The 12,854-nt window shown below is 35.7% G+C and overlaps 1 protein-coding gene across 9 annotated transcripts in view; it reads right to left on the bottom strand.

Annotated features, from left to right (window-relative positions):
- PICALM (phosphatidylinositol binding clathrin assembly protein) overlaps positions 1 to 12,854 on the bottom strand; it is a 102,056-nt gene that overhangs the window by 69,528 nt on the left and 19,674 nt on the right. For all 9 annotated transcript variants that reach the window (XM_060102745.1, XM_060102741.1, XM_060102744.1 and 6 more), the window contains exons 2-3: positions 5,814 to 5,956; positions 2,414 to 2,489 (exon numbers count right to left, since the gene is read on the bottom strand). In XM_060102745.1, coding sequence (XP_059958728.1) covers positions 2,414 to 2,489; positions 5,814 to 5,956 — 219 coding nt within the window. The remainder of the gene's footprint in view (positions 1 to 2,413; positions 2,490 to 5,813; positions 5,957 to 12,854) is intronic.

Genomic DNA, 12,854 nt, shown 5'->3' with positions numbered 1-12,854 from the left:
TGTTACATACTCACATTCTTCAGCTCTTTAGTTAATACTGTTCCCTCTAATCCACTCTACTCCATCCTCACTAATGGGAGAAATCTCTCTTATCCTTCAAGGCTCAATCTCTGAAACTTTCCCAGAACTCTTTGTGCTCCCATATTATTCTTACTCCAAGTACAGCTCAAAGCTACTAGATGTACACAGTGTCTATCTCACTCACCAGACTGGACGTTTATATTATATACACCCAGTATATATTTAAGAAAACATATCAGACTCCACCCAACAAAATACATCAGCAATCAAAACTACAAAAACACCACTGAATTATATACTTTTAATTACCATTTCAGTCTTACCTTCATAATCTCTTTAGAATATGAGCTTTAAATAAAAGGCCCAAAAACTGTTCTCTACATAAAAGGAATGAAAGCCTTAAAACCTTATCACTAGAAGTGCTTAATTTCCATCTTAAGAAAGTAGAAAATCAGTAGCTAATAAGACACAAAAAACCCACTTGGACATATGCATATTTTCTGCTCTAGAGTAGTGGTTTGCATATTGCTTTCCACAGACTCTCATAGTTCAAATGAACTGAATAAGGGGGAAACCAGAAATAAAAATATGAGCAGGCAGAGTTTTCTCCATGTTCCGGAAAACATAGCAGCTCCAGTTTCATCTGTTATATATATCTAGCTTATATTTAAGATTTTATTTGAGGGCTTCCCTGGTGGCGCAGTGGTTGAGAGTCCGCCTGCTGATGCAGGGGACACGGGTTTGTGCCCCGGTCTGGGAAGATTCCACATGCCGCGGAGCGGCTGGGCTCGTGAGCCATGGCCGCTGAGCCTGCGCATCCAGAGCCTGTGCTCCGCAACGGGAGAGGCCATGGCAGTGAGAGGCCCGCGTACCGCAAAAAAAAAAAAAAAAAAAGATTTTATTTGAAAAAGGGATTCCATTGCTTCATTTTTTTCCCCCTTAACTATTTAAGGCATTATATCTCTCATTAAAGTAAAATCAATCTTATAACACTTGGTCCTATGTATAGATTACTGACCTTCCAGAATCTCTGGAAGACTGGGTATTCAATTCATTCTAATTAATACTTCCATCTGCCAAAAGTAAATAAGTATTGAACTGGACAGTTCCTAAACACAAACACAGTTAGTCACTAAATTCCATTGATTTTTATTGCCACAAAAGCCGCAATTCAAGCCCTCATTAACTCTCTACCAGATGACCAAAATAATGACCAGAGCAGTCTCAAGGTCTTTAAGACTTTATCCACTCGAATCCAGCCTGCACTGTGCTATGGTGCTTTCTTTATAACACACACTCCCTCTCTCCCCCTCCCTCAACTCAAAAAAGTTTGATGGTTTCTCGCTGCATTACAAAATCCCAACTATATCAAAATCTTCTGTGCATGATTTTGGCCCCAAACAGCTTCTTGAGGGCTATCTGTCACTACATGTTCTCTAATACCTCAACCTACATTCTATTCACATTCATTTGCTCTATAAATGTTAAACACCCCATGCTCTTTCTCTTTCACATCCACGTCCATCTGTGTACCTTTGCTTAAGCCAACTCATGTTCTCACCCATCTTTCAAAGCGCAGCACACATCTCACAGATCTCTAAAGATACTTCCCAGTTGAACCTTATTGCTGAGTATTCCTTTAGTATGTCTTAGTATGGTCTTAGTATGTCCTTTATGAGGCTCTTCCTAGAGTTAACATTCTATAATGCTAACAGCCTAGTTCTGGAACTAAGTATAACAGATCCCATTAAGACAGAATGTACATGGAGGGTGAGAATACCAGATTACAGCAATTTCAACTTACTGAATTAAAAGTAAAATAAATAACAGGTAAGTATCAATGAACAATTCATCTGAATAACACATTATGCTTACCTTTGCTACTAAAATGTATGATATTCCCAACTACATTTCTTGGAATAAAGCATAAAATAATAAGAACAACAACAATGAAAGCAGATACTTACATAGTGTTTCCTATTTGCCAGGCATCACTCTAGGCACTTTACATGTATAACTAGGTTAAGCCTCATGATAATCCTACAGGGTGGGTGCTATCATTATTCCTGATTTTACAGATGCAGAGAGGTGAAGTAACTTGCTCAAGTTTATGCAGTTGGTAAGTGTTACAGATGGGATTTGAATGCAGTCCGTCCAGTTCCAGAACCCATGCTCTCAAACTGCTACCTTATGCTACTTTTCAAAAAGCTCTGGGTGTCAAGTAGTGAAGTCCATCTTTATCTTCACATGAAAATAGTTTTTCCTTCCCTACAACCCTCACTAAAACATGAGGTTCCTCCATAGCACATGTTCTAAAGGAAAGAGTTCAACTCTGCAGTAATCCTCAAATGGGGTCACTCTTGATTTTCTATAATGAATAAGTTGTTTTTACCTTGCAATCCACTTTTATCCAAAAAATTGCTTAAGTTAAACAATGTGTTTCTTGAAGCCAAATACTGAATAAAACGCTGGGGAAAAAAAACAAACAAATAATTATGTCAAATAGTACTGCCATCTAAGAAACTCTAATTTGAGAGTTAGGGGAGAAACTGGTGGTTAACACATTCCATTAATCTTATCTAGTTTAAATTTATCATCCTCAATCCTCCTAAAAACATAAAATATATTTTTCACTAGCATGCAGGAATTTATTAAAGTCTAATGCCCACAGCTATGGTATTAAAATAAAAGGAAACAGGCACTTTTAAACTACAAGCAGTAATTTTTGGCTTTACTATAGCATATTATGGCTATAGTTAATCATACTCAGATGGTGCCTTTATTTTACACAGATACCTGGTGACTCAACAGTTTTTATGACTTTTTTTAAAAAAACAAAATACCTGTAATCATACTGGAGTATAATATCACAGACATCCTCTTACCCACTGTCCAGATTAAACACATTACCATAATCACTTCAGACCCCTTACAGAATCAAATTACAGAGTATTGAAGACACGCGCCTTCAAAACCATTCCCTTCCTTCCCTCCCTCTTCAGAGGCAATGGCTTTTCTGAAGTAGGTTTACATCATTCCCACAAATGTTTTTACAATTTTACTACATATATAAGTATCTATAAACTGTACATAATTTTGTTTTCTATTTTAAATTTACAGAAATACCATACTGTACTTATTCTTTTCCACTGTGATTTTTAACAACTTCTTCCCAAGAATTATTAATACATGTACATCTAGTTCATTCATTTTAAACAATGTTTGAGCATTTAAATGAACTACTATATCATTATGTATCCATTTCTATATGGATATCTAAATTCTTTGCAATTTCACCATTATTAACAATGTTTCACTGACATCTTTGAACTGGTCTCCCACCTGCAAACATACAAGAGTTTCTCATGATATATACTTAGGGTTGAATTGTTGGGTCAGTATGCGTATGAAAGTACATTTTCTCAAAATACTGTCAAAACCCTCTCCAAAGTGCTTACCACAGAACACTACCTTAGCTTCCCTTTACATACAACCTCTAAAATAGCTAAAGAAACTCCTTTCGATTTCCTTTAAAAGGATTACTTTTTTGTGAATGTATGCAGAGGATTATTATCAATTTTATGCACATCATCACTTCTCTGACTCAATCTTGTTCATCAGAGATCACTCCAAACAAACCAGGATTTTGAAAAACAATTTGTAAATCGAAGGCTCCTGTTTCATCATTTATCCTAAAATAACCTGTTTCAAAAAGGTGTTAAAATATCCTAAGAAAACATTACACTCTATGATTTTTTATAAGTTTTGATCATTCTTTTTTGTGGGGGCCTGTCCTGTGCATTATAAGATGTTTAGCATGCCAGTAGCATCCCCTCCAGTTATGAGCAATGGTCCCTTGGGGATGAAAATCACTCTCCGCCCTTGCCCTATTTGAGAACCACTGTTCTATGTAATTTCCAACACCATAGCATAGTGAAATCCTATGCATACTCTCTTACAGACTAATAACACCTGCCAATGAAAAAACCTGAGGGCTGTACAAACTAGCACCAAAAAAAGAGCAGAGCATTGGATTTCTCTTAGCTGCTGACAGGAAACTAGAGTTTCTCTGAAAACCACTACTGAAATGCTACCTTTCTCTTTCTATCAGTCAACTGTAAGGAATGACAATCAACTTTCTGGGTTTTTTGCCTTTATAAAGTTTTTGCTTCTGGTATTATCACCTTATTTACCTCTGAAAGTCACCACTGATAGTGTGCCTCTTTATCCAGCATTGTAGTTGGTTATATTTGTGGCTTTTTCTTTTTAAAGAATAAATTATATATATATTTTAAAAGGTAAAAAATACATACAAGCCTGAAATTCTTCTGAATAAATGATCATGATCTTAGACAAACACATTCCTGATGAAAATAGAAACTAATATCCTAGTTAAGATCAAAATGTTTCGAGTTACACGGAGGTTAGTATATCCAAATTTTTCTATTGACTCTATATACTGCTTATAATGAATGAGAAAGCAACTGAGTAACATATGTCCTAAAAATGGACACGTCTGTTACCTAAGTAATCATATTTCAGGTAACGCCTCTGGAACTAATTTTTAAAACTTAAGAACTACAAATAAAATCATTCAATGTGGTACTGGAACAGTGAATAATCAGAAAACTAAATTTCCAGGAAAGAGAAGAATTAAGAAAATGATGGACCATATGAGCAATTATGTAGTCATTAAAGATGATAAACAGAAAGAACACAGAACATGGAGATGCTTCTTATGGTGTGATATGTAAAAAAGTTAAATATAATATTTCATATAGATTATGATTATAGCTATAAAAAATACTTTGGACAGGACCAGAAAGGAACACCAAAACATGCAAACAGATCTGTTGCAATGTAAGAGTTATGGGTAAATTTCTGCTTTAATTCTGAACTCTACTGATGTTCTCTTTGGTATCTGTCAAAGATAACAGCAGAGTCTCATGACTGCAAAACCCAAAATAAAGAGTAAAGTGATGGATGTCAGAAAGTCATGTTTATAAATCTGACAGAATAAAGTCCCTCCCCATCTCTGTGGGAGCTATCTCCCAGCAACCAGTGGTTTGCATTTTTCTAAGGCACATACCAAGGTACTAGATTTATCTAGTTCCATTCAAATTTTCTTTTAACATAATTTAAAATATTCCTTTTGACAGAATTTTACAAGTAAGTATGCTAGGCTGGGAAAATCACCTAAGGTAAGAACTCAAAAATTAGCTATCATGGAAAACAAGATGATTCTCTCCAAACAGTAAATTGAAAAAGCTTATGCATCTTATTTGTTACCCTTTATTGGGAAACAAAGGCTTTAGACACAACTCTTTGCTGAAGAAGGCATTCTTCAGTCAGTGTCCTCAGCAAAATGCCATCTTAGTCCTTAATATCACAGCCTTGAACTAGGCAAAGAGCGTCTATAGACAACTACATCAGATCAGACAGAAATCTGGTTGGGCTATGATTAAAAAGCAAATGAAAATAGATGAACATACAATCTATACACAAAGGCCTGCAAAAATCAGTGATGCTTATAGAACCTATCTCTAGGCATTAATCTTTGCTTCTTGATCCCATTACTGAAAGTGCCCTGTGCTCTGACCCATTTTCTGCTTTCTGACTTAAAGGCCATCTTTCCTCAAAGTGTAGGGTCTACAGTTATATTTCTGTATAAGCACCTTGCCCTTTTTACCTATATTATTCAGTTGCTATAGCCATTTCTGTAGTGTCAGTGAAAGAAACTAGCTGAATCAGTCAACTCCCCAGTATACTTCTTAACTAAAAATACTGCTTACCTCATTTCCATACACCATTAAATGATGAGTTGTAATGAGAGATTTGAAGACCACCACCCAACTACTGTTAGTAGTTCTTTCAAATAAACTGTCTGCCAACTGCGGGATGTTCACATTCATCTCATTTGTGCACTGAATTAAGTCTGCAATAAAAAAAAAATAATTTACTCTGGCTTTCATTTATTTTTAATGCTAGATCTGCATACTAATAGGGTAAAGATCTAAAAAGAGTGGAGCAACAATGGACAGTTTGCAGAAGTTGTTAAAAATTTCTCAAGAGAACAATTGAGACAGTACTTCTACCTGAGAAGTAAACAGGGCATTGATTAATATCACACAATTGATCAATAATACCAGAAAGTAAATCAAACTCCTTTCACCCTTAAGTATTTTATTTATCTCAAAAGGAACTGTTTCAAGGCCTTGAGTAACACTTTCAGTTCTCTACTCATAAACCTTCAGAGTTTCAATACTAATATTATTCATCCCCTACATTTAAAAAAAAAACTTTAAAAATTCATACATATGGAAGCATAAGCAAGCTGAGGTTCAAACACTTTATTAATATCCCCCCCAGAATGCTGTGTTTGCACTAATAGAAAGAGCAGATATGTGGTCTGTGAGTGGATAGGATTCTCAGTTTGTTTATATAAAATAATTCTCATTCTTTTCTCCCTTCAGTTCTACTGAGTTAGCTCAGTTTTCACTTGATATCAACTAGCTAACACTGACAAACAAAACTGAAAATGAACTGAAAGTTTCTCAATGCAATAAATTTCCAAAGAAGTGATCCAGGAATTCTACTCGATTATTACTCTGAACAGTTAAAACAATGTAAGTTCTAATTTTATATTTTAAAATATAAATAATTGGAAAGCATTACCATAAAATCATCTAATACACAATTGATTTAGCACCAAAACTGAAAAAAAAGTTAATATACCTCAGAGTTTCACCTCCAATCTGCTTCAGAGATATTACTGGCAAATTCAATGAAGAAAATACAAAATATGGTCCAATTTAGAGACTTAATGAAGAGGAAGACCAAGAAATGAGTTGTTTTATTTTTAAAGTATGCATAAAACAAAGTGTATAAATACCTCAGTTATAACTACCATAAAGGGGAAAAAATTAGTTATCTGTGACTCATCAGCAGTTTTGTCCACTTTTAACCTTTAGTACCTAATGATTAAATATGAATTCAAGCGACCTAACTTGGCCGTGATTGCTAGTAAGAAACATCAATGTTAACTATGACCGTTTATCTGCTTATAATCTTTCAAAAATGTTTGTTCTAATAGGTCTAATTACTATACAAAGTAACATTTAATAAGCAAATGCATTTTAGATAAGCAGTTACCCTGGCCCACAATGCCTGAAGAACAAAGCACAAAACAGTCAAACAGAATGCCCATGGAACAGAACACAAGGTTTTCACAATTGAGACTACCTGCAACAAAAATTAAATAGTACATTCAACTTGGTTTGTATGGCTCAGCTTCTGATATTTTACTTCTGGTATTTTATAATTTGACCTCTGCCTTCTCTGAAACTTCTTGAATAGTACTTTATACCTGTCCTATGGTACTGAATATACTGTACTTGCCTTATTCCCAAAGATAAATTTTCTGTCTCTCTCAAAATATAATTTACTGGGGGCAAGGCCTATCCATGTCTTGCTCATTCTGAATCCTTTAAAACTTCAAGCACAGTGGTCAAGTTCTGAACTTTATAAGAAGTTATACTTCTAGCTTCCTTTTTTCCCATGTATTTATCCTTATATATTTTTCTATATCCTTCTAGAAACTATCTTGATAAGCTATTCAGTTCTTAAATATAATAGTTACTTTCTCACAATGACATCAAGTCATTTTACTCCTCAGAATCTTATTTTAGTTTCCAAAATTGAACCTGTCACAAAATTTCTTGTCGCAATACTTGCTCAAAGGTGCTCCTACCTGTGTGTGTGTGTTTATAAACACTCCCTAGAGCCAATCAGTAACCAAGTCTCTTAAACCTCTAGCAATCCCACCTTCTCCTCTCCAACCCGTTATCACTGCCAAAGCCAGAGTTCAGATCCTATTTTTCCTTAACTAGAGGTCACCACTTCCTAGAGCATTCAGAAATTGGGGAGAGTGATTACCACGCTCTCTGAGGAGTTTTACTGGCACTTAATGTCAAGGGTGAGGGAGACTGTCATGCAATGCACAATTAACACTCCACAATTAAAAATTACCCCACCCAAAACTGTCCCCACTGAGAAAATACTGGACTGACTGGTCTCTTCACTTCTAACGATACCTAATTTGGGGTCTTACCCACGCCACACTTCCAAACATTCTCTAAACTGGCCATAAACTGACCTATAACACAACACTGACTGTCACTGCCTAACCTCAATGATGTCCCAACTGCTTACAGGATTGGCATACATTTCATCTTTGTCCATATCCTCCTTCTTGAACCTTAGCTTCCAACACAGAACCACCTTCCAGTGTTCTGTAATGTACCTTGCTGTTACACAACCAAATCCTTCCATTCTTGCTCATTCTTCAAAATGAATGATGTCTTTTCCTTTGGGAAATCTTCTCCTCCACAGACTAAGGTACCCGCCAAACAGACACTAAAGCTGGTACCTAATTCTACATTTTAATTATTTACTTCCACATCATTCTCTTCTTCTAGAATGAGAGATTTTAAAAGTAACCTGCAAACACTTTTGTTAGTAATTTCCATACTCTTAATCAGGGAGGGAAGTAAACTGCTAGATTAGTCAGATAGAGCCTGATCCTAAATGAAGCCAAAAGTATAGATTGCAGTTTCAACAACTACAGTATTTTATATATTAGAATATATATATTCTATCTATGCTACATTCCCTTTGTGATCAGCTCTCCTCTCTGCAGCGCTTTGCTTCAGTTACACTAATGTCTCCTTTGCAATGCCTCCCACGAGTCAAGTACCCTTACCTCAGGAGCTCAGTACTTCTGTTCCTTCTGCCTAGAATACTCTTCTCCCAGATATCCACACTTCTCTTACTCCCTGGCTTTATTACTACAGATCTTTGCTCAAATGTCATCCATCAGAAGAACATCTCTCAATATTTATAAAAAGTAATAAAGCCTTAAGGGCACTCCTCTACCTCCATACCCTCACTATACCCGCTTACTCTGCTTTATTTCTCTCCAAAGCACTTATCATCACCTAACTTATTTTAATTTGTTTAATGTCTTTCTCTCCCAATTAAAGTATAAGTTCCATGTAGGTAGGGCTCTATTATGTTCTCTGCTGTATCCCCAAAGGCCGAGAATAGTGCAACGCATACAGTGGTCACCCATACTTTTTGAATAAATACACTTATTTTAGTATGCGGGAGGACAGTCGTAACAGGACCATCCAAAATGGTATTTTTTACGTAGACTAAACCAACGATCCACAACTCTCTGCACAACCTGCTGTTCCCAAAAAGTTGAAAAACAAACCTGAGCCCATCGCATGTAAAAATTTTCAATTTCAAGTTAAAGGGGATCTAACAATTAATGGTTTATCGTAATGCTATGAAAACTATATAGTATGCTTTAGAAATGACCACATAAAAACTGAAGGAAAACTCCAGAAGCTAAAATGTAACACTTCACATATAACAGGAGAAATGAGATAAGAGTTCATGCATGAATTCAGAGTAGACCAAAAGCAAAACCAAAGATATACAAACATTACTGGGAGAAAAAATACTGCACGGGTTATACAAACTCCGCAGAACACACTTCCCCATAGTACTTTAACTCAACCAGTCATTTTCTCCAGGGGTAATTTTTCCTCTGAACAATGTTTCTACTATAGTAGTAACCTGAAAATGCTTTTAAGTCTGAGCTCCAACAACTCAGGAAGGAAAATGTTTTCCCCACCTCTGACTAACCAAAAGCAAACTGTTTCAAACAAAAGTCAAGCATATCATAGGAATCTTGATAGCTACTGCTTTTTTCATTCTCAATCCAGATTTCACTTCTTAAAAAGCACAAACTTGGTATTAAACTTCCTTTACCAATCAAAAGGCCTCCAAAGTAGAAACTCATATTTTCTTTTAGCTATTTACCTTACAAATATTAAAAACTGTAAAACCTTCTTTAATATTACATTAGTAACAAATTCTAAACTCTACACTCAAAAAACAACTACTATATGGCATATAGATTCTCTGCTTTAGGTAGGTGAGAATTCATGAGGATTTCCAGTATTTAAGGGCAGGGAGAAAATAGGCCCACTATGGAAATGAAGAGCATTTTTCCATACAGAGACAGCAGAAGGAACCAATCCCTACTATATTAAAAAAATGTTCTCACTTCTATTATTTAATATGCCTCTCCAACAAACAAGGTCTGGGGTAGATAAAATAAATGTTAATTGTATTAACACAGGTTAGGTGCTTACCCATAGGTAAGGTCACAGGAGCTCACTACTAAATATAACAGATTTATTAATAGAATTAAATTTTTGTAAAAGATAAGGGTGCTTGGAAACATATACGAAGTGAATACCCAACCAGCCAATTTAATGCAAGTTCTAAATTTCTAGCTAACTAAAAACAAAAAAACAGAAAGAAAAGTAGTGAAATGCAAAAAAAAAAATATTTTGTATTCAAGGGAAAATGTTCAGCAAAGTACAAAAACTCAGAAGTAACTAGTTACCAGATAGTTTCATTAATCTTACAGCCGTATTTGTACAACAGGCCACACATCTGTATAGACCTCCCCAGGCAAAGTTCACCAACTTTAGAAACTTACAGGACTTGGGGCTGACTTCCACAGCAAGTCAGGCAACCCAGCCAGTGGCATGCACCATTAGCAGAATGTAGAGGCCTCAAGTTCCCATCTAAACAGGCACTCTCTAGGCTATATCAAAACTATGCTGACACCCAAGTAGATTTTCTAATAAATGAGCTTGCCTAAAACTCGTCTTTAAAATAAAAAAAATTTATATATATATATATATATAATCATTTAGCCACATATCATCGTCTCTTTCAAAAGGGTCACTTTGAAAGATACTCTTTTTGCAAATGCTTTCATAATTGATTTTAGTAACACAAGACTGACTTTGTCAACCATCCAGAAAACTGGAGACACACTCAGTTTGGAAGGCAAATTAAGTGGTTCATCAAATGTTCCTTCACTGATCAGATCTCTGAAATTTTCCCTGGGTAGGAGTACAAATAAAAAGGAGAAATATTTACCAAATATCCAGTAACTAGAGGATAAAGAAAGCAGTTTCTGAACTTTTGCTATAAAGTATTGGCACAATTTTTTTCACTTAGCAAAAGTGTGAAAGTATTTAGAAAACATGCAAGCTGAAATCAGACCTCAGCCAAAAGATGTCTGGGAAACAAAATGAAGTCTTATACCTTACTCCATTCAATTTTTTGTGTAAGGGGTCACAAAACACAGTCCAAATTAAGATGTAACTGTTACAATTTTATCTTTAACGTTTGTGGGATCCTCTGTGAGAAACATGTTGCACTTTAACATAACTTCCATTAGAATTCACTCAAAAATACAGTCTTCACAGACTGATTTATACCTTAAGAAATAAATCTAACTAACATTTTAGTTGGATGTTAAAATTAAAACTAGGGAAAGACTCACAAAATATAGAGTGCTCAGTACAAGTAATAAGGATTGAATTAATTTGAAAAGAGGAGAGAAAGGAGCATTCAAAGTACTAAAAAGAAATGACAAAGGTATCTAAAAGGCTTTGATAAAAGTACTATGACGCTAGGATACCTAAGTCACAATGTGAGTGGACACGTCCAATAATGGAGCAATAGTTCATTAAATGGCAGCGGTCTGACAGTGAAATACTATGAGGCCAACAAATACATGGCAAGAAAAGCTGAGTGGGGAAAACGCTCACAGTATATTATATCAAAACCACATTAAAGGGACTTCCCTAGTGGCACAGAGGTTAAGAATCTGCCTGCCAATGCGAGGGACATGGGTTCGAGCCCTGGCCCAGGAAGATCCCACATGCCGCAGATCAACTAAGCCTGCGTGCCACAACTATTGACGACCCCTAAGCCTGCGTGCCACAACTATTGACGACCCCGCGCCTAGAGCCTGTGCTCTGCAACAAGAGAAGCCACCGCAAGGAGAAGCCCGCGCACCACAACAAAGAGTAGCCCCAACTTGCCACAACTAGAGAAAGCCCGTGCACAGTAACAAAGACCCAACGCAGCCAAAAATAAATAAATAGATTAAAAAAAAAAAAAAAAAACACACGTTAAAGAACAATGCAGAGTAAGATTCCATTTTTTAAAATCATAGATATACTATATTTTCTGATATATAGTGTATTTGCCCAAATATGGGATGATGCAAAAAGAACTGAACTTTCAAAATTACTCAGCAATTGTTATATATGAACATGTACTTAAAACCAATATGTAACAGAACTGTATCACTGTTATTTCCATAATTTCACAAATTTCAGTAAGCACCTCTCATGTCACACAGCAAACACCAATCCTGTACTGTAATTCATTCCAGACCCTTTGGAGCATATTATGATCAATGGTTGAAAGGACAGCACTGACATGTTCCTCTATTTCCTCAAGGATGTGAGGAAGAGGTGGTACAAGGGTTGCATGGTATAACAGCTGGAAATTCGGCAGCCACTCTTGCAGAGGTAGGCCAATATTTTGAATACAAGCTCAATCTCTCACCATGGTAGCTAAGTCTTGAGGAATCTCCAGAACCCATAAAGAAAGGCAAACTCCCATCTTACTAAAAAGAAACAAGTTGCAGCTGTAGGAAAAATCAATCTGTTAGCACAACTAGATATGCTATTTCTGTCACCGTGTTTTCTGCAAAATGAATGGACTAAGGATTCACACGTGAAAACTAAGAAATGTAAAGATAACTCTACAATTTGATAATCATATATTAGTATAGTTATATTAATAGTATGATAGTATAGTTATTTTTAACCCGGTTATTGAGCAGTAAGTTTTTCTTTAACTGTTTTTTTTAATCACCATGTAAAAGG

Source organism: Mesoplodon densirostris, chromosome 7 (assembly GCF_025265405.1).
Source record: "Mesoplodon densirostris isolate mMesDen1 chromosome 7, mMesDen1 primary haplotype, whole genome shotgun sequence".
In the NCBI taxonomy this organism is placed as follows: domain Eukaryota; kingdom Metazoa; phylum Chordata; class Mammalia; order Artiodactyla; family Ziphiidae; genus Mesoplodon; species Mesoplodon densirostris.
The sequence above is the reverse complement of the archived record's forward strand: the minus strand, read 5'-3'. Positions and strand labels throughout refer to the sequence as shown.